Below are 27,477 nucleotides of genomic sequence, written 5' to 3' on the forward strand. Positions count from 1 at the left end.
GTAAAAGGAGACACTTGAAATCCGAGAGGCCCGTCTTAACGAGTGAAAGAATAATGACAGAGCCTTTTAATCACCTCAACTTATTGAAGTCTGCGTGTTTATGGAAGAGAGCTCCAGCTGCATTCACCGAGCATCATGTTTTTTAGACTCTATCGGCTCAAACACGAAGTCAAAACTTGTTTTATTATTATTAAATACACCAACAAGTGCGCCAGCTTGTAATGTGCTGCACTTAAAGGGAGACCACAGTACAGTCATAACTCCAATACAGGAACAGATAAGAGATTAAAAAAAAAATTAAAAAAATACCACAAATATGATAAGGATACCGCAAATGCAATATCACAAACCACACACCTGCGTCAGGTCTTTGTATGCTACAATCATTTCCATGTTTATAATTATATAAATTCCACAAGAAAGTATGAAAAAGTTGGTTTAAAGCAGAATCTTAATGCAAAACGCATTAAGTACACAAGCATGCTGGGATAATGAAAAACATAAACAGGCGTAGGTTTCCATGTGATGGATGGCTACTGTCCAAAGGGAAAACAGTTTCATTCTTGGGTAGGCTATAAAGTCACTCCTCCATGCTGGGATGTTACTATTCAGCGACATCTAGTGTCCAAATCCAGAACATTTAAATTGTCATTTCTGAAGTGTCACTTCCAGACACACACTCACACTCACCCGTCTGCAGAAGCTTTCAAGCCGGAGCTGTACTCATCCAAGTTTCCTAAAGTGGAAGAGCCAGGTAAATGATCGCTCTCTCTCTTTTTTTTTCTTCCACAGCCATCACACTTCATCCTTTTCGATGCTTCAGTAAATGGAAATTCTCACTTGCAGCACACACCAAAAAAATTCCAGGAGAGATGGATGGTGTGATGGAGTGAAGAAATTGACCTCAAACTTCAAGTTCAAAGGCGGGGCAGTAAGTGCAAAACAAACTAAGTTGAGATATTTGAAATCTTGTTTTAAAAAAAAGAAAGAAAAACAATCATACAAAACACAAAATATTACAATTACAAAAGCCATTTCAGACATGTCACTGCCGAAATAAACAGTAATGACACTTTTATAAATAACAATAAAATACCTGCTACAGTAATGGAAGATAATGAGGAACAATAAATGACATAAAAGGTACAACTAAAATGTCAGCATGGTTGGCGAATCTTTAAACATTTTATATCCTAATTATAAGAGTATGACAAGAGTATTGTGAGTTAATCTTGCACAACATTAGCTGTTGTAAAAGTCAAACTGAATGCTGCAGGAACACAGGCTTACAGGAGCTCATAATCAGGTAGAGGAAATCACATCACCTTATGTGCTGGAACAATTTCAAAGCTCATTTATGGCAAAATGATTCACTAAACATTTTATTTATAGATGAGAAAAGTTGTGATTTTTGTGTGTAGCACCCTCCACCCAATGTGTAGTGAAAATTCAAAGAGCGACATGCAGTGAAGAAACACTAGGGGGCGATAGAGGAGAGCGTACCATCCACACTGACATACAAGAGTGCAGTGCTAGAGTTCAAGGTGCTCACGAGAGGTATTTAATCGAGCTGATTATTGACGCTCTTCACGCCATTAGAACCTCCGAGCATCTTCGAAGACATCTAAATAAAGATACTAAATACCACCGGAGAGACCGTGATGCTGACTGAGAGCACGTAAAAGGTGTCAGAAGAGGTACGTTTTGTTTCCGTGACGGAGAGAAACTGTAAAGGTGAGATCTTCCTGAGAATGGCTGTTTGTTCTGCATCAGCTCTGGACTGGTGCCTGCGGAGACGCCGTCTGCATCAATAGTTTGGGCCCTTGCTGTAAGGATCCCGCCTCATCATGCTACCGTAGCACAGGGATGAATCACACACCCCAGGCTGGCCGGGGATGCCGGGGTTACCACTTTTACCCTCTATCCCGTTCAGACCAGGAGGACCAGGTTTACCTGGAGGACCCAGTCTACTGTATCCCTGGGGACCCATTGGACCTGTGGAGACACAAATACTTGGCCGTCATCAGTTCAAATAGAAGGCACACAACAGAAAATCAAATCTCAGAAATCTATTTCAAGTGTGGCAGAAAAATCTCTTCCACTTGACCTTTTGTCAATAAAGTGACTAGTGAAACCGAATAATACATCACATTATTTACCTGGAGGTCCGAGTGGCCCTTGGTCTCCAATCGTGACCCGACCAGGACCCCCCCTCTCCCCTTTGAAACCTGGTTCTCCTGTAAACACAGTAGACTTCATAGAGTAGTGCAGCAAAATAGCATCAACGACTTACTGCTGACTTAATTCTGCTTTTACCTTTGAGTCCATTCATTCCAGGATGCCCCGGCCGACCAGAGTGGCCTGGCTGTCCCCTGGAACCACTAAGTCCTGGAAGACCCCGGAGTCCCTGGGGCCCGTTGGGACCCGGTGGACCAGGAGATCCTGGCCGGCTCTGACATCTGGTGCAACTACTCTGCTGGTTGCTCAGCAACAATAAAGGCAGCTCGGCTGTGAGGATTGATAGTGAAAAGATGTCAGACGGTGAAATCATGCAGAAACAGCTCATCAGTCTGTGATGATACTCACCCTGAAGAATCTCTCTGCAGATTTGTTGAATGTGACTGTCTGACATTTCACTGGCCTGTAATACAAAGTGATGGATTCATACGTCACTTCATTATTTTTAGTCAGTATCATGTATGACATCAGGATAAAAACTCTATCAGTGATTGTTGAGAGTTGTTGGCACAGTGTGTGTCACACATACAGATCTTCCTTCGCGTCCAGGTGGGCCAGGGGGGCCGGTATCCCCCGGCAAACCCCGGGACCCAGGTAGGCCTGAGTGACCCGACTGTCCAGGCCGTCCCACTTGACCTTCTTGACCTCTCTGCCCCGGATCGCCTGCTGTCCCTTTCTGGCAAGAACACCACCTCAGTGTTAGCAATACAAATGATTAGTCAGGTTTCATGCAGATAAACTATAATCACTTTTTTCAGCTTAACATACCTCTCCTTTCAATCCCTCCGGACCAGTCGATCCCTGTCAATCAAAGTCAGGATAAATGATTTAAATCTGCAACAGAAAGTGCTCAGAAAATACTCTGATGACAAATTCTCAAAATAATAAAGAATCTGCATTAAAATCTGCATTAAAATTGGTATAGACAGGCATCTATGGTGATTTTAGGATAATGTCAACATAACGTAAATATTAGGCACCAATATTTTTAATTAAAGCATGGCAGATAAATGCTTCATGTTACTGTAGCACCACCTAGAGGTTAAATAGCATCACATCTTGGCAGAATATCTTCAACATAGGATAATGTCATCAATGTTTAGTTGTATTGGCACAATGTGTTGAAGTATTACGGTGATTTAACTGCAGGGGTCTATGCCTAGAAGAAGTTGGCAACAAGTTATTGGAGGGAGCATGTCCAAATACAAATATGTACCAAATTTGGTGAAGAACAGATGAACTTTCTGCATTAAAACATTTGAAGATTGGAATATGGATCAGTAATGCTTAAAAATAAATTTCTCAATCTCTCCATAAACTAGAAAGTTTAATATCATTCAATAAAAGCAGGGTTTAGTAAGTTTTGTTTATTGCATATCCATTTTTTTTCCTAGTAGTAACCATATTAACCAAATTATTATGAAATTACAAAGCTGCTAAAAAAAAATACTCACGTGAACCCCTGGCTGGCCATTTTCTCCTTTTCCACCTTTAAGTCCCTGATGAGGAAATCATTAATTTAACATTATAAAAACACATTAAATCAGAGTTTCTACAGTCAGTGCTGTATGTGCAGCGTATGATACTGTAGATTAAAACATCCACTCAGAACACAATGGTTGATGCATATTTATAGTAGCATGGATATTAACGTGCTTGTTTTTCCAAACCCCGATATATGATGTGATAACTGAGACTTTATTTTCACTGGATTGTTGTAATATCTTGAATTCTGTGTTGATGTCAAACTATTTCACCACTAAGAGAGATTCACCCTTAAAGACTGCCCACAGTGTTGAATATACAAAATAATTGTAACTGTGAATTTAGTCAAACAGATCTATAATAGCTAATGTTTTTGGACCAAAGTTGACCTTGAACTTAGTTATCATAATACAACACCCATTAAGGATATGTTACACCCATGCTGATTTAAAACAGTAACAATCTCTCCAGTTTATGAATAATTTTTGATTAGCAGTACAGAGGCCAAGAATATCAAGACACGATCTGCTTGTGTGATGTAAGGGTGAAAGTAATTCTGCCTTGAATCTTACCATCTCTCCTCTTTCACCAGGATTCCCTCTTTGTCCCTGATAAAAAAAAAACAACAACAGATTATCACTTTGACAAATAAAGTTCCAAATAATTCACAGAAAAAAATGATTGCCAGAAAACATCCTCACTTATATTATAATAAAGACCTCTCACATCTGACTACAAATGCCTAAAAGTAAGATGTGGTAATGAAATTGCAGAAACAATCTATTACCATTCTTACCTAAAGAACGAATTGTGAGGCTGCTGATATGCAAGTTGAGTCAATCTCATCTTAAAACTGGCATTTACATTAACATTCATAACTAAATATCACAAATGTACATTTCTACATTTGACTTTACTGTGTTAACCCTGACTAATAAACAAGAACAAATTATACATTTTTGACCGGATGAAAGGGGAAGAGACATAATTGTCACAAAAATTATAGTAAAAATAAATACCTTGCTTCCATGCAGGCCCGGCATGCCCGGGTGACCTGGCTGACCTGCTAATCCTGGTTCGCCTGCACTTCCCTTTAAAAGCATTCAGTGAAACACCAACATTTAAAAACAAGAGCCCACTTTAATTACTCCATATAGTGTAGTATGTAACACTGCCAAAAATACTAAAACATTATGAATGAAGAAATTTATTTGCTCCCTTTTTTGGTTCAGGAAAATATTACTGTTATTCAAATCAGAGATAAACCACCTGGTTCACATTAGATTATTTAAATGGAAACATACCACAAGCCCTGGTGTTCCTTTCATACCCGGACTTCCACGTTCACCCTTATTCCCCTTGATTAAGAAATAAAACACGTCTCATGTTACAGAAAACATACAATGAAATAGCATCCGCACCACCTCATACTAGCCACTATAGTGCAGTTGATGTTTTCACCTTCTTATCATAATTAATTTTCACTGATGCATGCGGAAGTTTGAACATACTTTCATGAGGTTTTAGGATTCTGCAGCTTGACGTTTAATTGTGTCGAGTCATATGCTTTCTTTTCCAGTCGAACAAGCCTCAGTAATTGCAGTCTGAAGCTCTGCCATAAAATCAAAGTATTGCCTGCCTGTCCTTAAACGAGGTTTTCACTTGTGTGCCATTTACCAATACACATTGGCTTGTTAAAGGCAGATCAGCTAATGAAAAATGATTTGGAGACGGAGCGTCCAGACCAGACTGCTTACATTTCCACCAAAATTCCACTGACGAAAGCAGTCGGGTCAGCTCATCGCTTAATTTAGCTCCACTGGTGTGGCCAAGAGATCGTTACTCGTGCTAAAGTGTATTTTAGCAAAACAGTGACCAAACAAAACATGTAATGCTGCTGACCGAAGCAGCTTTCTATGCTTGTCAGTCTGCTCCTTCCTTAGAAAGCTTTAACGATTTAACATTATGTTCTGCATTACATTTGGTACAGGCTGGATGATATAGAGATGGGGAATGTAATGTCAAATAACATCACGGTGCACTGATCGGCTGCACTTGTTGGCAGCTGCACTACATTGTGCTTGGAATCAACTTGAATCACGATATAGCTCTGCCTGTGGCTTGCTAATGCCAGCATGTGTGGATTCATCTGCAGTTATTGACTTTTCTGGGTCACACTTTGAACCAGTACACTCAAAGCCCCAGGGATGTGCAGGGGGATGAACTCACAGTATATTTACTTCATAGTTTTCTTTTTTAAAAGTTTAATTTAAATATTTTTGATCTTGAATGGTGAGATCAAAGTCAGTGATTCTTTCTGCTGGCTTTAATGTAGCAATACAATGACACTTCAGCTGTTAGAAGGAGCTCAAATATAATCTTATAACAAGCATAAATGATTACCTTTGGCCCAGTTGGTCCTTTTAAACCAGGTGCGCCAGGTAAACCCATTTCACCCTGCAGCAGAGTGAGGAAGACAGTTCAGAGACAGTGTTTCCACTTGAATGTGCAATGAATTGAGTCACAAGTCGTCTATTAATTTACAGGTGGTCCAGTTGATCCTTTGAAGCCCCTCAGTCCAGGTTCACCAGCTTCCCCCTTGAATGAGAATCATGGCAGTCAAATATAATCCCAATGCATGATGAGGGTATTTTGAACATATATTAGGAATTTCTGACCTTTTGTCCATTCAGGCCTGCAATTCCTGGCAATCCAGGCATACCCTGAGACAAATGAAAGAGATGATACTGTATTAAAAATCAATATATTTCAGAAATTATTACACAGAATTGTTTGTGAAGCATTATCTACTGCTGGAGATTTACATGGTAGAAATAGAAGTGGCCATCCTGCCATTATATATACCCACTTTATCCTACAGAGGGTTACAGGGGGCTGGAGCCTGTCCCAGAAAGGCGGCCTACAGCCTGGACACGTCGACAGTCCATCACAGGACTTAGAAGTAGCATTTTTGATCAAATAATAGTTTTTCATAAGACGTGTTTTTGAACAGATACGGAAAATGACAGTTCCACCAGTGCAGAAAAACTACATGAATTTCACATGTGCAACAACTGTGTGACCGCATACATGTGATTGTGCAATTGTGAAAGGTTTGCCTAAGGTAAACATGTGGCTTTGAAACATTTTCATGGTGGGATGTGTGAAGCCCATGTAGATTCCCATGTGAAAACCTTTCCACATATTTCCCCCATGTTATAAAATGTTGCAACATGTGGTAAACATACATGTGATCACGTGCCCCATGTGGAAAACATGAGAAACTCGTGTTTTTTCTGTAAGGGCAGTTTACTTTGTTTCATGGTTCCAAAATGATATTGTGTTAGCAACGATTAAAGCCAATTTCTTGATAGAAGTACCTGATTATAAGGTTATGGTGCACCAAGAAATGTCTATCAATATGTTACACTCATCAGTTAGTGTTGGATAGTTCAGAGGAAAAGTGGACACATGTTTTGGGGCTTTTTGAGACCAAATTCTTGCCAATAATAATCTAAAATAAAAATGTGTTCTTTACACTAACTCAATATTTGCACTACCAGAACCATGAACAACTGTACTCTCCTTAGATGAACTGTATGTGCTGCAGTTGAACTGTGCACACATTTTATGAGCTTCATTTATCTATGCTGATAAATGCAATAATACAAAAAGGGGTTTAAGCGGCACTGGGAAAAAAAAGAATGAAAGCAAATACAAATTTACACGTAAATGTTTTAATACACTTAAGGTTTATTCGGTTCAACATGCACCAAAACTACCCTGGAAAGCCTCTTTAGTTTTTTTGGTCTCAATTATTTTTTTCTGAGATAAACACTTGCAGATGCTCAGTGCCTGCCTCACGCTGAAGATTGAGTAACATATGTGTATCGTGAACAGATCAGACAGGAAGACAGAGAGACAGAAGTATAGCTAGAGGCAGACACGTCTACTCACAATCTACACCCACAGGTGGAGAAATCTCCTCATTGGAGCCCACACTGAAGCCCTGCGTCGTGTTTCAACTTGAGGAAGTACAGTACTAATCCTGTCTCCTTGGATACATCTTTAGCTCTATTGTTCTGGTGGGGAAAGATGGCTCGCAGCCTTGTGGAGCAACTGACTCATCTTTTGCAGGCCCATCGCAAACTTTTGGACAGCGATTACAATCATGAGCAGTTGGGCAGCTGCCCAGCTGAAACACTTTCTTCCTAAAACAGATTTGCCAGAGCAGCACAGTGTTCCCTCCATGAGTTACTTTGACTGCCACAGGGTATAGCCCAAGCCTGCTTCTTACATAACAGGGTTATCCTGGGATGAACTACAGGGGAAATACCCCTAATTTACTGGCTGTCAGGGTTAGTCTCCGTCCTGCTGACAGTATGTTCACACAAGGCAGTCCTAACACAACAGAAAATATGCAAGCAAACCTGTGTGATCCATAAAAGCCTCTATGATATTAGCCTACTTTCTCTTCTGTTACTTAAGAGTATCATTTCATGTTAGACGATTTGTGAAGCATTGCATAGTGAATAACTTTGTGAATTTCAATGTAAAGTAACACACATCTCCCAATTTCTGGTACAAACTGCTCTACCAAAAAGTAAAAATCAAAACCACATTAGAATATTCTATTTTAGATTTCATTCATGTACATTTTGCATCAAATCCCTGACGTCTGTGAGTTCAAGTGAAGTAACAAGAGAACAGCAGCAGCTGAAGCAACCTCCAAAGTACCAAACAATGTACAATTAGTAGTGTCTGTGTGTGTTTACGACTCACAGGATGGCTTTCCCTTCCATCAGCACCAGGAATACCACTGGCTCCAGCTTCTCCCTTAAAATACATGAAAAAAATTAATACATTTAATTTACATCCACATTTCTATTCATGAGCCACCAACACACCAAACTGACCACTGCTTCATACATTCTACATGTCATGTTGGATTTCTAAAATAGACATCTATCTAATATGTGAAGAACACCTTTGACGTTTACAAAGTCAAATGGGGTTTGGAAAACACAAGAGGGACTCCAGCATCTGTATGATTACATTTCCATGGCTGCAAAACATCAACAGCACAACAGCAAAAAATATGCACACTTATCCAAACTCATTCCTCTACCATTCCCCAAATCCCTGGCTGAGCTTTATAACATGTACCGCTGTCAAAACAAGCAGACCTTTTGACCAGATCCCCCTGGAAATCCATCTTTTCCCTCTCTCCCAGGTGGACCCTGAAATCATAGAAAATTATTTTATACACAGTAATAACCACACAGGTGGTCTGGATTGATTCAGAGTTATACATACAGTTTCTCCCGGATAACCACGCAGCCCAGGAGGTCCCATACTTCCTTTTTCTCCCTGGAAATGTCACACAATCCAGTTTAAAGTTTTTATTGTGTCATGTTCAACAACTGAGCTATGTTTAATAGTATCGTCTTCATTATTACCAGTAGACCAGCTTTTCCTGGTAACCCTGCCATTCCCGGGGACCCAATGGAGCCCTGAGAAAAGTTAAAATAATCATTATTAGTAATCATTTCTTCACCTTCTGAGCTGGTTTGGCTTATTTTAACCTTCTGAGAGTAATGAATCCAAATCTAATTGACAGCATCATTCATGTTTGTAATCTAAGCTGAAGCAAAACAACTCTTCGTCTCAATATGATGAGGAGGCACATAAGTTATAAAGATAACCCTTCATAGAGTCATTAATAAGTCTGCATGGTGACAAATATACAATCAGTGTGTGACATTAGACAGCAGTGGTCATTTTTTTCCGAGGATAAATAGTGAATTTAAAAATTGGACTGGGACTTCAGGGAGTGACGTCCTTTACTGCATCATGCTGGCAGTTTAAAATTGATCTAAAACTGGACGTTAGTTTTTTTTATCTGTTGGAAGTTGCCTGAATGAACTATGTGTCACTGGATTTTCACATTTTCACAATGAGTAATTATGACTTTGGAACAAAGTGCGAAATGACATCACTTGCTTCCTCAGATTTTACATTCCTCCATTTGAAAATATGCAAGGAGCTCAAGGAGGAACAAATTATTGCACAGTGAAAAACCAAATGATGCAGTTTTTACTGGCTGACTCACTGGATGGCAACCATTTTGTTAAAGTTTTGTTTGCAAAATGTTTTTTGTATATATAACGTTTTTTATTTGGTTTGAGCTGAGTTTTATGGTCAGTTAACAAACAGGTAAAACATTAATATTCCAGTGGTCTAAAAATACACATCAAAATCTCCTCTGCTTTCATTATCACTGTAGTTGTCTGTTTGCTACAGCAACTCCAGTCCAAGACATGAGCTATGTCAGAGGGATTTAGAGTGCGGGTACCGCAGACTGGCAACGCTGCAGCAATGGGCAGTGAAATCACAATCATAGAAGCCAAATGACAGTGTTTATGCTTTATTTGTCTTTATGCTGCAGTGAGTTTTGTTGAACTGTACCATTTTGTGAGGAACATAAAGCAGGAACATCTGCTAGCCCACTGTCACTGCAAGCAGAGACTGGAGGAGTACTGTCATAGGCAGATGTGATAAGGAAGTAGGCTAACAGGTGTGTTCACTTTCCAAGCTGAGCTGTGGGTTTCACAGATTTTTCTTAATGAACGCTTCCATTGTAGTGTTAATGAACTGCAGAGATCAATATCACAGCCTTGATGCCCACATAACTGGTAATAAATTGTTCACTCGAAGGTGATGAATGACTGTGGTGAAGAGCAAGTATCACTGACTGTAAATACACAAACAGAGCCTTGAATTATGTGCTTCTGACTTAATTTGGCGGACATCTCGTGTTTCCGTTCTCTGAATGCTACGCCAGGAAAAAAGAGACTACACCCTTGGGTGGTCTTACAATATGGGAATCATTTGGAGAAGTAGATGCAAATGTGTTTGTATCCAAAGAAAATCATATACTCTACAAGACAGATTCAAAATGAAGAGCTCTTCGAGCTCCCTGCTGTTTGAAGAATGGTTTGTCTTCAGAGATTACATGGGGGCTCTTTAGATTTCCTGGAATGAAAACATATATTGACCCAGAGGGAACATCAGTTTCCTAGTTCAAAAGTTTTGTATTTTTTGACTTGGCTTGAATGCAAAATGGCTATATTTTGAACTGTTGAGGATCCAAATGTATTACTGTTTCATATAAAACAGGTTGCTTTACATATTTTTTAACCATAGTAACGACATGACTCTATATGGACAACGTTAGTCCACCACTTCGGTCCAGACTGAAATAACTTAGTTCTAATTGGATGGATTAATATTTTGTCCAGACATTCATGGTCCCCAGAAGAGATATTTACTGACATTAGTGATCATCCGACTTTTCCAACCATTGTGATTATCTGTCTCTGTTTAGCTATGACTTTTAGTCATCCCATCCCATCCCTCCAACGACCCTTCTTTCCTCTGTTCTGGCTCTCAGCTGAACTCTACACAACAAAGTCTACGCCAACTGTCTGACCACTTTACAGCAGGGATCTCCAACCAGTAGATCGAGATCTACCCAGAAGATCAAAGTCGCTCTCAGAGGAAAAAGGTTGAAGACCCCTGCTTTACAGACGACATCTCAACATCGACATCGAGTTACTCAATGAAAAAAAAATCTTTCAGCACTTCCTACTCTGAACATGCTTTCTCTCATTTGTCCAAAAAGGAAGTTCTCCCACTTTTTGTTTAATATTTAGCTTTTACTCCAATATGGTTTGAATACTCTTATTATCTTTGGACAAAATTCTCTGCCAAACGAATGTAATGAAATGTAATGTAATGTAAGTAGATGTCAAAGTATGGGATTTTAAAAGAAAAGTAAAAGCCACGGTGCTTTTATGTTTAAAGTAAAACTGGAAAGGGGATCAACAGATATATCTGTCTGATCTTTAACAGTGCACTCCCCCATTGTATTCTCTGTTGTTGTGATTTTGTCAAAACACAAAGTGGAAAAGACAGTCTGACCACAAGTAAAAGCTTAATGTGATATATCCTGGACCTTTGAGTGATCCTCATAATGGCGGGACAGATTGTATGGGAGGATTTGCTCCAGGTGTGGAGATGTGTCTGCAGCCAGCTGAGACCATTTCTAAAATGACATCAACTGCTTGAATTGTCCTCCACTTCAGCCAACTGGCAGGAGACACCTGCGGTACTCTGATTACAAGGTAGGATGATAGGACTGGCTTGATTCAATCTGGAGGTAGCATTACCTCACTGTACTTTAAAGGCTAAATGTTGTTCAGATGAACATAAAAGTGAATGTTTAAGTCCGCAGTGTCTGTGGTTGATGGTAGCTGAATGAAACTGCTAGATCACTCAGAATCTGCATTTCTGCAAGGAAAACTGTGAGGAGAGTCCTGGCCGTCTTTACGTTTATGATAACAGTTTGCATCATTTAATTTGAAAAGCTGGAGGCAGGTGACATATTTCAGTTCACAGATGTTGTGTTCTTGTGGCTGAGATGCTTTTCCCTCCTCACACATTGTCTTGAATGTTTTCTAGTCGTGTGATTGAACAGTAGAAGACGCATTATTGCATCGCTGTGTTTTGATTTATAAATGTCTTTTACTTTAAATTTGTTTAGCCATCCAAGACAAAGAGATTCTCACTTAAGCCTTCAATATAAAAGAAATCAGGTCAGCTTTTATCTGATGCAAGAATAAACATTCACTTTTTTTTTTCTTTTTTCTTTTTTTATCCCTGTATTGTAGAGGGGAGGGAGCACTACAGCCAGGCAGGTCTGCCTAAATTATAAGGATTTTCTTTCTAACTGATATCCATGTGAGTCATATAGTCTCTGTGGGGGTGTGATTTATTTTGTCGCCATGACAGAATATAAATCATTCATATTGCTGTGAGTTGACCTACATTAACACCAACATTGATCCTAATCTCTTTCTTCTGTCTCTACCCTCACGCTTACTCTGCAGAGAGGCTTTCACTCTCCCCAGAGATTTGGCTTTATATTCAAAACATATGGTTTCTAGAGTGATTGATGCAACCATGTTCAAATGCTTCAGGTTGATTTTTCTAGCAGGGATTTCCTGTCAATTCTGCATTTGATCTTATAAAAAGAAGATTTACTTTGACAATTCAATGTGTCTTTGTTCTTCATTTTAACCATCACTTGTTCTTTCTAATGAAATCTTTAAGTTTTGGTGCATTCTGATATTTAGATTTTAGATATATAATACTAAACATCATCTAGATACCATGTCAGAGAGCAAAAATGCAGTCACCGCAGTTGAGTAATTAACATCATCACCTTCTCTCCTGGTTGCCCGGACGATCCTGGTAATCCAGGCATCCCCCTCTCACCCTGAAAGAACAGACTTGTATTAAAAAGTTTCTTTTAGTGGTTATAAAATCAAATGTGGTTTGTGACCTTCCCACCGAAACACCGGGGCTTCCTTGTTCGCCTTTGTACCCATGTGGTCCACGGAGTCCCTGCCAGGAGGAAGACAAAAAACACCTTTAGACGCTCTACACTTGATGCTTACCACTGACCTAAATGTTGACGCAGATTTAATGATTATTGCTTTACCTCTGTTCCTGATGGACCTGACAGGCCTGGACTCCCTCTGACGCCAGGGATACCCTTTGGATTTTAAAAAGATAAGAGATGCATGCATTTGGTTAAAACTTTTGAGTCCCCCTCAACTGTGTGCATGTTCCGTGGGTGATTTGAGGCTGCGGGCGGATTGTTCCTCAGAGTTTTTGATCATGCTGTAGAACATGTGGTTCACTGTTGGACGGTTTTCATCACACAAAATCACCACCATGCAGCCGGCATTGCTATAATCAGAGATGCTTTTTGTTTTTCCCACTGGAAAAATAAGTAAATAAGCCTATTTACCACTGTTTTTGAACATACTGCCGAAGTCCTGACCACATAGAACGAACACACAGAAACCATCATGACTGGAATGGATGCATTAACTCAAATGGTTTTCTCAGAAGCTGCTGTTGGTGATTATGTACTGTATGTTTGTATATTGAACTCTGCAGTACTCACAGGCTTACCATCAGCACCAGCAGCTCCAGGCTGACCAGGTATACCACTGCTCCCTTGTTCTCCCTGAGGAAAGTGGAACGGGATAAATTAAATAAATAGTTTGTATAAAATAATCGATTAAAAACATCTCCGGTAACAGTATGCTTTCTCAGAGTGTTGATTTAATTTATCTATAAACTATGTTGAGCGGGCTGTAGTGTAAGACGCTCTCGAGCACTCTGTGGGGTCATGAGGAACATCTGCCAGCCAGCAATGCTCCCGGCATTTTGGATCTATTAGTAAATGTAGTAAAAGCATACCAACGACCTTATAAACACAAACATGCTTGTCCCCATGTAGGTTTTATTAACAAAGAAGGTTTTTTTGCCAGGCTAATATCTCTGAGGTCTTTGTGTAAAGGCTTTTATGACCGGGGCTGCTGTTACTCAGTTGATGCCCTGCGATCAATAAATACAAAACATGTAGCTTTTATTCCCCAGTTTGGTAATTTTCCATTCCAAACAGTGTTTATCTTCGTCAGTGGTCTGGTTTGCTTTAAGCAAACTGTACAGCACTACAGGATCTTACAAGAGTAACCAAGTCTGGAGAAAATAGGTCACTTGGTGCGTCCATAATTTGTAATAGTGAGAGTTTTCAGCAGGAAACTGAGTATGTAAGAGATTAAAGTATTAAAGCCTCCCACAAAAAAGCAGTTTCTGGCACAAAGGTAATCTGTGTTTACAGGCTATAATGGTAGCATTTGGTTTTGACCTATTGGCAAAGTGCAACCTCATGTCTTCATCATACAGTATAATTATTTGCAGCATTTAGAAAACACCAGGGAATGCAGTGCACATTTCACCAAGACTGAGCTGTAAAAGAGAGCAATTTTGAGCTCTGTCTCCCAATAGAAGCCATTTAGTGTCTTTGTCATTCCTGAGTTTAGACATGAACAAACAACGTTAAAGATTAAAGTTATTTCTTTCTTGTCAGACCACCATTGTTTAAAGTAAATAATTAAGCTGCTGACGAGCTCGACAAAGCAGGGCTTCATGTTGAACTCGACTGTCTAATTTCAAAGACTGTACATTTTTGTGGCGTGATATTCAGTATGGCATTATTTTCTGATTAGGCATTAAAAAACAACATGACAGGACAAAGAATAAGAGGAGCGAGACAGTAGAAATAAAACTGACCTTCAGTCCTGGAAGTCCAGGGGCTCCAGGAGGGCAAACACAAGGTTCTTGAGTTGGTTCACTGTAATCTGGACTGTTGGAGCACTGCAGTAAACAAGCAGAACATCACATCATGTTCACATAGTATAGAAAAGCTCTGATGTAACCTTTGACCTATTTTTCTCCCTTTGTAGGGTGGCAACTATTTTCATTAGTGTTGAATTTGTCAGTTATTTTCTCGATTTATTAATTAGAAATGTCCATCAAAATGTCCAAAAACATGTTTAAACCACAAAGATATCAACTTAAAAGGATTTAAAACAGACAAAAATACCCTTTCCTCACACTCAATCAGCTGCAACATGAGTGTTTTTCTTAATAAATATATTATTGAATTTATTACTCTTCAAATGAGTTTCTGATCATTTTTCTTTTATTATCTAATGGAAGAATTGACTTATTGATCAACTCTAGTCCTTTATTAACTGCTGCTGGCTGCGATTTTGACACCGGCTTTCACAATGTCTAAGTCAGCACAACAATGGGCTTCACAAACACAATTTGAGCCAGCAGGCAATACAAAATATGTACTGAGTGCAACATGTTTGAAGCTGAGCCATGGGTTCCTCCTCCTGCAAATTATTTTAATGCATTAACAGAAGTGACTTAAAATTAATATGCCGAGTTTCCACATTCAATCCAGAATACAATACTACCTCCAGAATACTGTGCTGATGAAATATAAAGCAAGAAAACATTGTCTTATTTCATGCAGAGGAAGGTGTGGGGGTGACTGATAATGATTGACTGGTGGATCTCAGAGCAGAAGCAGATGTAGGTGGAGGAGGTGAGAAGTGGGTGAAAACAATCTTTTGGACTTAAAAACAAGTGCAGATCCAAGAAGAGTCTTGTACTTACAACTCCGGGTATTTCACATGCAGTCTCTCGAGTATTCTGCTCTGGGTCGCAGTAGATACGAAGTTTCTGAATTTCAAACTAAACAAAAGAAATTATTATCAAAAACACAAAATTCCACCTTTTGATACTCTCAACCAAGCAAACAAAACAAACAAATTGTAATACGGGGGTAATTTTGCTGCATGTACTTCAGTTTTATTGGTGCTTTGCCACTAATAGATGGAAATTGGTATTGTATAACTGCTAAAGACAAGATTAGTACCTTCATTGGGCATTGAGCTGATGCATGTTGCCAGAGCTCCCTCAGTGTTTGGAAGTGTTCTGCAGTGACGTTACATTATTCTTCCATTATTTTTCATTTCGTTGATGCTGATGGTGAAATGGATCCAGAAACTCTCATGGACTGTTTCACCTCAACTACCATGTGAGCATGTAGAAAGATGATCCTGACATACAATTGACATTATCTCAAGCCTCATGAAAACATTTGTAACTGCATGATTGAGGATATTGATCAACCTAAAACAATACAGTAATGTTGCTTTTAAAGCTATAGACAGCTTTAAACATGATTGTCGGGGTCTGATGGTTATTTTTCCAAACACAGTGTACTTTAGTGGCTCATTTAGAAAAATCTGTTTGCAGTTATAAGTAAGTTTATGCAGAAATGATACTTACAGAAGTTGTGTAAGATGTAAATCAACTTTGTTTAATTGCTTAGTAGTACATGATCCTTATAACAAAGGATCAGGCCACACAACAACATTCATTACCAAGCTGCGGTTCATGTGGATAATATTTACCACCATAATGATGTGGTCACATACAGACTGGCTTAAGAGATGTAAAAGTCATGAATATATTATGTTGTTCTTTTGAAACATAATATTTTCTGCCCAAATCATCTCCATATATAGATGCAGTGGTGTGAAAAAGTGTTTGCCCCCTTCCTGATTTCCAATTTGTTTGCATGTCTGTCACACTTAAATGTTTCAGATCATCAAACAAATTTAAATATTAGTCAAAGATAACACAAGTAAACACAAAATGCAGTTTTTAAATGAAGGTTTTTATTATTAAGGGAGAAAAAAAAAATCCAAACCCACATGGCCCTGTGTGAAAAAGTGTTTGCCCCCTCCTGTTAAAACATAACTTAACTGTGGTTTATCACACCTGACTTCAATTTCTCTAGCCACACCCAGGCCTGATTACTGCCACACCTGTTCTCAATCAAGAAATCACTTAAATAGGACCTGCCTGACAAAGTGAAGTAGACCAAAAGATCCTCAAAAGCTAGACATCATGCCGAGATCCAAAGAAATTCAGGAACAAATGAGAAAGAAAATAATTGAGATCTATCAGTCTGGAAAAGGTTCTAAAGCCATTTCTAAAGCTTTGGGACTCCAGCGAACCACAGTGAGAGCCATTATCCACAAATGGAGAAAACATGGAACAGTGGTGAACCTTCCCAGGAGCGGCCGGCCGACCAAAATTACCCCAAGAGCGCAGCGACGACTCATCCGAGAGGTCACAAAAGACCCCACAACAACATCCAAAGAATTGCAGGCCTCACTTGCCTCAGTTAAGGTCAGTGTTCATGACTCCACCATAAGAAAGAGACGGGGCAAAAATGGCCTGCATGGCAGAGTTCCAAGACGAAAACCACCGCTGAGCAAAAAGAACATTAAGGCTTGTCTCATTTTTGCCAGAAAACATCTTGATGATCCCCAAGACTTTTGGGAAAATACTCTGTAGACTGACGAGACAAAAGTTGAACTTTTTGGAAGGTGTGTGTCCCATTACATCTGGCGTAAAAGTAACACCGCATTTCAGAAAAAGAACATCATACCAACAGTAAAATATGGTGGTGGTAGTGTGATGGTCTGGGGCTGTTTTGCTGCTTCAGGACCTGGAAGACTTGCTGTGATAAATGGAACCATGAATTCTACTGTCTACCAAAAAAATCCTGAAGGAGAATGTCCGGCCATCTGTTCGTGACCTCAAGCTGAAGCCAACTTGGGTTCTGCAGCAGGACAATGATCCAAAACACACCAGCAAGTCCACCTCTGAATGGCTGAAGAAAAACAAAATGAAGACTTTGGAGTGGCCTAGTCAAAGTCCTGAATCCTATTGAGATGCTGTGGCATGACCTTAAAAAGGCGGTTGGTGCTGGAAAACCCTCCAATGTGGCTGAATTACAACAACTCTGTAAAGATGAGTCAGCCAAAATTCCTCCACAGCGCTGTAAAAGACTCATTGCAAGTTATCGCAAACGCTTGATTGCAGTTGTTGCTGCTAAGGTTGGCCCAACCAGTTATTAGGTTTAGGGGGCAAACACTTTTTCACACAGGGTCATGTGGGTTTGGATTTTTTTTCTCCCTTAATAATAAAAACCTTCATTTAAAAACTGCATTTTGTGTTTACTTGTGTTATCTTTGACTAATATTTAAATTTGTTTGATGATCTGAAACATTTAAGTGTGACAAACATGCAAAAAAATAAGAAATCAGGAAGGGGGCAAACACTTTTACACACCACTGTATATTCTGTATAAATATGTTTGTCATGGTTCATGATACTATTTTTCTTCATATATGTTACAATCAACATCAAGCTGTACTAACGATTTTAGTTTAGAAATCACTGCATTATTTGATTTTCATTTGTTACTTGTATTTTGACTCCTTGACCATCATTATGGCCACGATTGCAACATGCCAAACCTGCCTAATTGCTTACATATGGGTCTAAAGTATTTTTAAATGGGCCTTTTTTCATAATAAAAAGTGTTATATATTTTCAATTAGAATAAAAGCATGTATGAAGCAGAAAGCAGCTATTCTTCTTTTCTGTAATTCAAATGAGTTTCTGACAATTTTTCTTTTATTATCTAATTTCATTAAAATGTTACACTATGTTTCCACGGATGTATTTGCTTCAGGGTTAAAAAAACTGCTCATCATCTAGATTTCAGAGCAAATTACAACATAACACAATTATGATTTATTACAAATACAGCATTTTTGGTGCAAATTATGCCAATTGAGACAAATAAAACAACTATTAATAAGACCCTGTGGACAAAAGGGCTCCTTTTTGCCAAGGATTTATTGTCCACAGAGTTTAAACATGTCTCTTAGGAGGCAGCAATAAATTGTGGTACCGTGTGATGAAGCTGGAAACATACATCAGTACTGAGTTTGCTTAGCTATTCATTAAACAAACAGTTCCCTCTTTCTATAGTCAAGTTCATATATTATTGAATTACTCCTCTGCGAGGTAATCAACATGTATTTTATGACAATGGGGTTGTTGGCACTGGTAGACTTACTGGCACTGTTGTTTCCTTCATGACATATTTTCCAATTTGGGTTTTTCCATTGATGAAAATGCCGACCGGGGGCTCCAGCGTTAACGTTTCAATTTCCAGGTCGTCAACATAAAGAGTAACATCCTCCTCGGTGACCAGCAGTCGCAGCTGGTGCCAATTCTCATCAAACAGTTTCTTTACACAGAGAAAAAGAAAAATGGAAAATAATCATTAATGCATTAGGTATATCCTGGTGTTCTGATAAAGACATTAAAATCTCACAGAGCAGGAAGCCGGATGAACTCGGTAGCCGCATGGGACAATTTGATGTGTGACCTTTTTCAGAGCCAGAAAAATCAGAGAACACACAGAAAGGCTACAGTCAAGGATCAAACCAAGAGATGTCCTGTTGTGAGACAACAGTTTTAACCAGTGCACCACTGTGCCGCCCATGTTTGGAATTGGTAATAGAAAACAGCATGCAATACATTTTCAGATCACCATGATCACTGTGTTTTGTTTCCCTGAGAAAAAAACATTTTATGTATGTACTGCAGGTTTTAAATAAATTATAGACGATATATTCTTTTTTTCAATTTTTCTGACAGAGTTGTGTGCTACGAAATTTGATGCATTGCTGAAAAGAAATAGCCTGGGACTCCCAGACCCAGATTCACTGCATGAATATGTAGGTCTGGCCGATTTCCATTCAGGACTGTTTCCAGTTGTTTCATCCTAATTAGCGCAGACCTCTGGTTCATTTTGAAAGTATTGAAGCAGCCTTCAACAAATCAGCATGGACCACTGTATCACGTATAGTGTGCGCCGCTACTCAACAAGCTGTAAACGACCGATACCTACTTTCCCCCCAATGTAGGACTATGCAACGGCATGTTTGTAAATGACCATTTCAGAGTTTGTATCGTGAATTTCAGGATTTAAGGAGCATTGTTCTTTGTAGTTGGGAGAACTGTTTGCTCAACTCTAGCACTGCTGCCATTGTTGTAACCACATTTCGAAACCAACTTCAACATCATGTCACTTGCCCACCCCAACTGGTCACTGATTGGTCCATTCTTCGGAGTGGCTGAGGGAACCTTCATGTGAACAGGGTTTACAGACTATTAACAAAAAAGTACGCTGTGTACAATAGGTGGGTGAGATCAGGCTAGAAAGGAAATTCTTCAACCCCAAAGTCACATTGACTTAAACCATTTCTTTCAGAGTTGCATTGCATGACATAATAAAGGGAAGACTAAAGAGATAAGAAATTGTTTCAGCCTATTAACAGCACACTCCAGCAATTTAACATTGCACTCTCAAAGTCAGTTTACTCACAAGAGACATATTCAAAGAAGAAATCCAAGCTTTAGATACCGAAATATTCTAACATTTAGTCTCTATTATGGGTAAAGCTCCAAAAATGCTGGAGCCTACATTTCCCAGGATGCAACACAGTGTCTCTTTGTGTTACCCTATCTGCCTCGTAAACATCTGCTAAAAAATAATTGCCTCAAAACCCAATCAGAGACAATCTTGATAACATCGAAAGGGTTATTTTTTTTCCATATTTGATGTAGTGCTTACAAAAATGCAGGGGACATTATACAGCTGTTTTCGCAGGGTGTGTAGTTCTCTCTTTGAAAAGCAAACTGATCTTAGTTTGTAAAATCAGTGGAGTTTTAACACTATTTCACAGATATAATACACATAGCTAACTTACTCTTGCTGTCTGCTCTGAAAATTTGACAGTCTGAGTTCCACTTGGTGCCTTGCTGGTTGTGGTGAACATGACGGTGCGGTCCTGACCGTTCAGAGTCACCGCCATCTGAGGTTTCCCATCACGTGTCTGTATTCTCCACAGGTCCCACTCCTCTGTAGCCACTGATCCTGTATACCTCAGTGTGGCCACAAAAACATATGATGGAGGCAGACCATCAGGGAACAGGGTCCTGTATGACAAAATAATAAAAGGCAGTCAAGTTGTGAATGCACCAATGATGAAGAAAAATTTAAAGTATCAATGATTACCGTGTAGCTTCACTTAAGTCAACACGAGATGTCACTTCATAGGCCTTTGTGCCGTAATATGTCCCTTGTGTCTTCTTTGCTTTTTTAGCCAAATTCAAATGGAAGAGAATATCAAAGCCTTTCTCATCACGGGAGTCGATAGGAATTCTGGCTGGACAAACTGTCTCTGGAATAGACAAACAGTAAAATAGAAAAATAGACACTTGTAAGGAAAAATGGAAGAAATGAGAACAACCACTTGTAGCTCAGACTTTGTTGCTTACCTTCACACAGTTTCTGTCGTATGACCTGTATGATCCTGGAAATAGCCTTATAGTCCTCAACCGAGAAGACGTAAGTAGAAAATGGCTTGTTTGCAATGTCCTTCAACTCAGCCGCCTCTGTCGCTGACCCGACACCAATCGCAAACAGAATGACTCCTTTTTTCCTCGCTTCCTCGGCTGCCTTCACAACTTCATCCTGGGACTTCCCATCTGTGAGGACAACTGCAATTCTGGAAACGCCTGATGGGCCTCGCTCTGAAAGCCCAAACAGTTTGTCTGTAGCAAACTTAATGGCTGCCCCTGTCTTTGTGTTTCCCCCCATGTACTCAATAGACTCCATGGCTTTGATGAGGTCTTTGTTGGAGGAGTACTTCCCCAAAGGTATTTCTAAAACAGTGTCATCGCTGTACTGGACGACTCCAACCTGGGTAAACTTTTGTCCAATGTTGAAGCTTGTTGTTATGTTGACAACCCATCGCTTTACTAGTTCAAAATTGACATCCTCAACACTCCACGAGCCGTCTAGAATAAAGACCAAATCACCGGGTGCAGTCCTACAACCTGAAGCAGACAGAAAAAAGACAATTAGCAAAGTAAGATAATGGTTTAAATAAATCATATCTAGTTTGATGGAGTACATTGAATAAAATGCATTTACACTTCATAAAACCACCTTTTCTCGGCAAATAGATTCAACAGTTTTAAATGGACAACAAGCATTACAGTGTGAGAAAATGAAGACAGAATGACTCTTACTTCTAATCTCGTCATCTTGAGCTGCACTAAACAAATGGAGAAGCATGAAGCACAGGCATCTCAGGACACAGTGCATGGATGTCGCTTTGTAGCCCATTATGCAGCAGTACCAACTTCCAGTTGTGTCCAATTTCCTGCAGGGAAAGGGAGAACGTGCATTATTAGCTGTCTAGTTGCTATTTATTCTGTCTTTACTCTATAGGCTTTGAGGTCAAAACCACACGAGTAATAATAAAGTGTGAGCGATACCTTGAGCTATATGACAAAGATGTTGCCTGCCTTTCCAGGCTCTGCAAAAAACTCATTAAAAAAACTCAAAAACTCAATTTCAACAACAAATGAATAAATAATTGTGAACACTGAGGTCATGTTGACTGTATGAGTCAACAGTTTATATCGCAGTTGATGCATTTTATATTGATCCATAGATATTAGTAGAGAGGAGGGTGCACACACAAGCTGTCTGGGTGTACTGCAAACGATACTGTATACACTATAGAAACGGGCTCAGTCATCGATCAGTGGCATTGGGACAAGGCCCAAGTTAAGCACAGAACAGACAGGACAATAGTGTACATTCACTGTGGTGATTGAAATCTTTATAGAAAAAGACCCAAAATAATGTAGAAAAATATGCTGAATAATTAATGTAAAAAGCAAGAAGGTATGGTCCAGCACAAATACACAATTTCTGCTGGACCTAAAAAGCTCATAAGGCGACTTTGTGTGCAAACCATCGCTCATTTATAACAGCTCATTTATATTCCTTTGGCATAATTTTACACTCCACGTGGTGAATATCTCTTTTGAGTTCAGTTTTTGGTCTCTACTGACAAAAAGAAGTGGTTCCTAAGCAGCTAAATACTGCTCTATCTTCACTGGTATAGTCGTGAACTTTGTCTGGTGTTTGCTGCTGGCAGGAAGCATTGTTATTGTGTCTGAAGAGAGCTACTTGCCGTGACTAGAAGCAAGCTGAATGAGAGCAGTGAGAGTGAAATATATAATGAAGTTTGTGGGACATAAAAAACAAAACAATATGCTTAAAGACATTAAAAAAGGTCCATAGAGCTAAGAGGAAGTGCCGAGTCGGTTGATAATTCTCTGTATCTCTCTTCATTACAAGCAACACCTTTTTTCACATGGATATTTGATTGCATTCACATTTAGAGAAATTGATTAGAGCAGCTTTCAATTTTAAGTTAAATGTGACTATTTTAAAAGCACAATACAAGAACACTAAAACACGTTATATAAATATTTTTTAGGCATCAGCCACACGCATAAGATCAACCATATTGTGTCATAATACAGGATAAGTATTCACTATGAGACATACCATCTTTTCCAGAGTAGTAAACCACAAAGTGAAACCCCACAGGGCACCATGCTAAGTCGAGGACTCTCAAACCACCACCCAGAAAATGACGTGGTTGAATCTAACTGAGGATATCAGGTGCAAATCCCTTCTGCCCTTCTTTGCTCTGCACACTGTGTGACTCTCCAGAAATCCCTAAATCACTTACTCGTACCACTAATACTCTCTTAACTCTCACACATCCAGGCTCCATGTGGCGCACTCCTTCTTTCCAATCCTGCCTCAGTTCACCTAAGCATTTTCCCTTTCAAGCCTCATCTACCACATCCTCACATGGCACTGTCAGCTTTACTAAATAAACAGCGCACTGAACCTCTGACCACAACTGCCCCAAAACCAGTGCTCACTGTTTCCTGTGGGATTATCAGCTGTTTCCTCAAATCTGCTGCCTTCTGCCAGCCTCTGCCCGCCTTTGGCCCAAATACAATACGTCTGCCCAGGAAAGCTTCTCTCCTACACTTTTGCTCCCTCATAGATGAAACCAATTGTCATACCTTTCTTCCCAGCAAGCACATAAAGTAATGTCAGCCCCGCCACATGCTGCTGAAACACTTATGTCATCAGGTGTGCCTTTTTAAGATTATTTTACAACCAAGCAAAATGCTTTTAAGTGTTGCATGTCTGAACATATGGGAAACTGACTTTTTGGGAAGATGTTAGCTAAACAATTTATACAGAAGATGAATCTCTTTTGGTTTGCTTCCATACTTTTCATGTACCTCCAGGTCTGCTTCTTGTTTTCTTTTCATCACTTTGCCAGTTCTGCTACAGTAGTTTCTCTCGTGCTGATATTTTGCCCTCCAACCACCTTCTTCTTTTTCACTTGAAAGGCTCACTACGTCATAATTTCACTGTGCCCAGCCCCGAGGCTTCCTCCTGCACACCAGCACATTGACATATTTGCTGCATGGCTGAAACGTGAGAGTGAAGTTTTAGTAAAGTAATCTCAAGGCAAACGCAATAATTTTTCCTGTAGCATCAATTAGTTACCATAAATGGTATCTTATACATGCTATATTTACTGTTTATCAAGTTTATCTCAGTAACAACTAAGCGCTAATATTGTAGCATGTACCGCAAACAACAAGTATCATTATAGTCAAATGCATTGTTCATGCTCATGAAATTAGAGATGAAATGGGACACTATAAACAAAAAAAGAAAGAAAAAAGAGCAATGTAATGACCTACAGAGAAAAAATCTAACATTTAATCGTATGTTGTTGCTGTGGCTGCTCTAATAAATTATTTTTTACGACAGTTTCCAACACGTGAAAGCAAGAAACTGCTGACAGCCCAAAAGGAAACAGTTATAAATGAAGACCAGATATGCTGCATACAGTATAAGAAGCAGGGCTGGTGGAAGGAATTTGACAGAAAGGAACAGACCCTACACCTTATAGCTGCTTGTGATTGTAACACGAGTAAGTCAAAGAAACATTGGCCAGGATATAACCTTTGACTTTTTAAATGCTTTTTCCCTGTGCAGGCAAAGAGGGGTCACACTCTTTAACATGTCTGCATTTTTCCACCATGTAAACTTGAAAGAGGCGTTAAATTACGGTATTGTGCAAGCCGTTTCCCTTCAGACTTTTTCCCCACTGAGCTGGAGGAGTTCGTTGGAAAACCCCCTCACTGGCAGCGTCCAGCCAGGATGACTTTCCCCTCAACTGACTTTCCCCAAACTGAGTGTTTCTACACCTCAGCTCGAGCCACATGGAATTCATTCACATCATCAGACAGTGAATTTCCGGCTGTGGACAGTGACTAAACACATGTAGTCGTAATGAAGAGAATCAGCCTTCCAGGAATAAAAACGTAACATTACATGGGCAGTGCTATCATGCTTGGAGCTGGAGAGTATGTATAATGTAGCAGAATTAACAGGTGTGCTTGTGTTGCAGGTCAGTGCCCAGCTCCAGTGATCTCTGATGTTATTGTGGCAGGTTTTGGTTATGGCGGAACCGCACTGCTAGTATGCAGAATATTAAACAAAACTCTAAAAGATGAAATTCATTCCTTGTAGGTTTAGCCTGTTGTTTCTTGCAATGCTTTTCAAACTTAATACGATTTATGTAAGACTTATTTAGTAGCAGTTTAGTTCCAGCTGGAGATGCTGTTCAGGAAGCTGCTGAACAAATAAATTCTCACATTTCCCCAGATAGCATTTCGCTGGGTGGGCGACTCAAAGATTTTAATGATAGTATCAGACTTGAAGTTACTCTTGAATTGTTGTTTAGAAAGAAAAAAGATAAAAGTAGATTTTCCTATTTGTTTTGTGCCTGTAGATAATGTAACGGAACCGCAGGTCTTAACTCCAGTTGAACTGTTGAAGTTACAGTTATCTGCTGTAAATTTGGCAAAAGGAAGTTGATCCATTCCAGAAACAACAACTGCTGTTCAGCATGAGCAGCAGTTGCCAAGTTCAGGGATATTTATTGCTGCCAAATTCTTCAAGCAACAAGGGAAGGCAAAGCCCTATCAGTTGTTCTCTGAAGAAATCTGTTCGAGTCATCCAAACAGTTGAATAATGTCTTGTAAAACATTCTCTCATTGAGGTTGTACAACTTTTCAGCTAACATGTCTGTGGTCTGATGATCAGTTAATTTTTCATGACAAAGATTAATGATATACAGGTCTGGAAAAACTGTGTGAGTACAATACATGCAGAGCTGTGGTGCACTGTCCGGTATATTTGTAGACATTCAACAGATATGACGGAGAAAAAAAAAAAATCCTTTTACGAGAAATGAAATGGCCAGGAAAAATCTCTAGCCATTCCATTCATTCTTTTCATAGCAGCATAAACAAGGGACTGATAACTTAGTTAATGTCTTCAAGATGGAACTGCAGCAGAGACTAAGACACCAAAGTAGACATTGATATGAAATGTTACAGATCTGAGCAGTGTTAAATCACAGCATGTATCAAATGCGTTACAATTAGCCAACAGGTTCACTTCAATAATCAAAAACAGCTTCTCTAAAAAAGCAACACTCAGAGGTTAGCTGTCTGATGATAAAATGTTAAATATATATCTGGTTATACCACAGTTGTATTTTCATACATGCAAGCTGCAAAACAGCATATCTACATTTCAGAAATACAGCATGCTGCCTCATGAAAAAAATGACACAAAGTAAGTCAAAAGTTACCGGTAAGCATCCGAGCCCTTGTGTGAATTCCCATTAATCCTCTCATTGAGAGCCGGTGATCAATACTGTTCACAGCCCAGGGATTACAGGAGGTGGACTTGGAGAGAAGAGCACATGTTTCTCTGGTGAATGAAAGCCTGCCCTTTCTAAGAGCTCTCTCTTGTCTCCTCCGTTCCTGTCCTTCTTCTCTCCCACCACCACCCCAATGCGCACACACACACACACACACACACACACACACACACACACACACACACACACACACACACACACACACACACACACACACACACACACACACACACACACACACACACACACACACACACCGGACTTTTACTGGCCCACAGCCACCCTCAATTACCATGGGTGGAAAGAGAAGCAGATAAGGAAACCATGAAATAGTGAAGCAGACAGCCCATCTATGACAGTCCAAAAGGAAAATAACAGTAATGAGCACAACCTCCTTCCAAGTGTTGAGGGTTTGGATCGTGAGTGGGTTGCTTGGGGCATAACCAGAGAACATGGAGTTTTCTGGAAGCAGGACAAGCATGGGATCAGCATATAACTTTCAGCTTAGTGAGACACACATACTGTACTGTTTCATGTACCTTCAGCAGGATCTGAAGTGCTCAGCAAGGCATTACACTACTGCTGTTTGAATTCCCTCTCCGTGCTTCCACTTCATCACTCAAAAGAGACAGCAGATTATGTTCTACAAGTCGCCAATGAACAAGGTGTGAAAAAGCTACTACAG

The 27,477-nt window shown here is 39.6% G+C and overlaps 1 protein-coding gene across 2 annotated transcripts; it reads right to left on the minus strand.

Annotated features, from left to right (window-relative positions):
- Window positions 1–214: 214 nt before the first annotated feature.
- col21a1 (collagen, type XXI, alpha 1) lies at window positions 215–26,823 on the minus strand. Of its 2 annotated transcripts, XM_069714014.1 has the most exons (29): window positions 26,721–26,823; window positions 22,192–22,325; window positions 21,436–21,996; window positions 21,173–21,338; window positions 20,865–21,093; window positions 19,163–19,336; window positions 15,832–15,909; window positions 14,935–15,018; window positions 13,760–13,822; window positions 13,289–13,342; window positions 13,138–13,191; window positions 13,010–13,063; window positions 9,183–9,236; window positions 9,040–9,093; window positions 8,910–8,963; window positions 8,506–8,559; window positions 6,402–6,446; window positions 6,268–6,321; window positions 6,127–6,180; window positions 5,028–5,081; window positions 4,743–4,814; window positions 4,296–4,331; window positions 3,693–3,737; window positions 3,007–3,039; window positions 2,768–2,914; window positions 2,587–2,641; window positions 2,317–2,508; window positions 2,160–2,237; window positions 215–1,995 (listed from the first exon to the last, which is right to left on the minus strand). In XM_069714014.1, exons 2-29 carry the CDS (start codon window positions 22,286–22,288, stop codon window positions 1,808–1,810), a joined length of 2,883 nt encoding a protein of 960 aa, XP_069570115.1. In that variant the 5' UTR covers window positions 22,289–22,325; window positions 26,721–26,823; the 3' UTR covers window positions 215–1,807. The 2 variants fall into 2 exon arrangements, with proteins under 2 accessions (XP_069570115.1, XP_069570116.1); XM_069714015.1 differs by lacking the exons at window positions 215–1,995; window positions 2,160–2,237 and having other exon boundaries at window positions 2,394–2,508; window positions 2,768–2,910.
- Window positions 26,824–27,477: the final 654 nt, after the last annotated feature.

Source organism: Brachyistius frenatus, unplaced genomic scaffold (assembly GCF_029030835.1).
Source record: "Brachyistius frenatus isolate BFR_SWC_R1_liver_20210118 unplaced genomic scaffold, ASM2903083v1 Contig_124, whole genome shotgun sequence".
NCBI lineage: Eukaryota > Metazoa > Chordata > Actinopteri > Embiotocidae > Brachyistius > Brachyistius frenatus.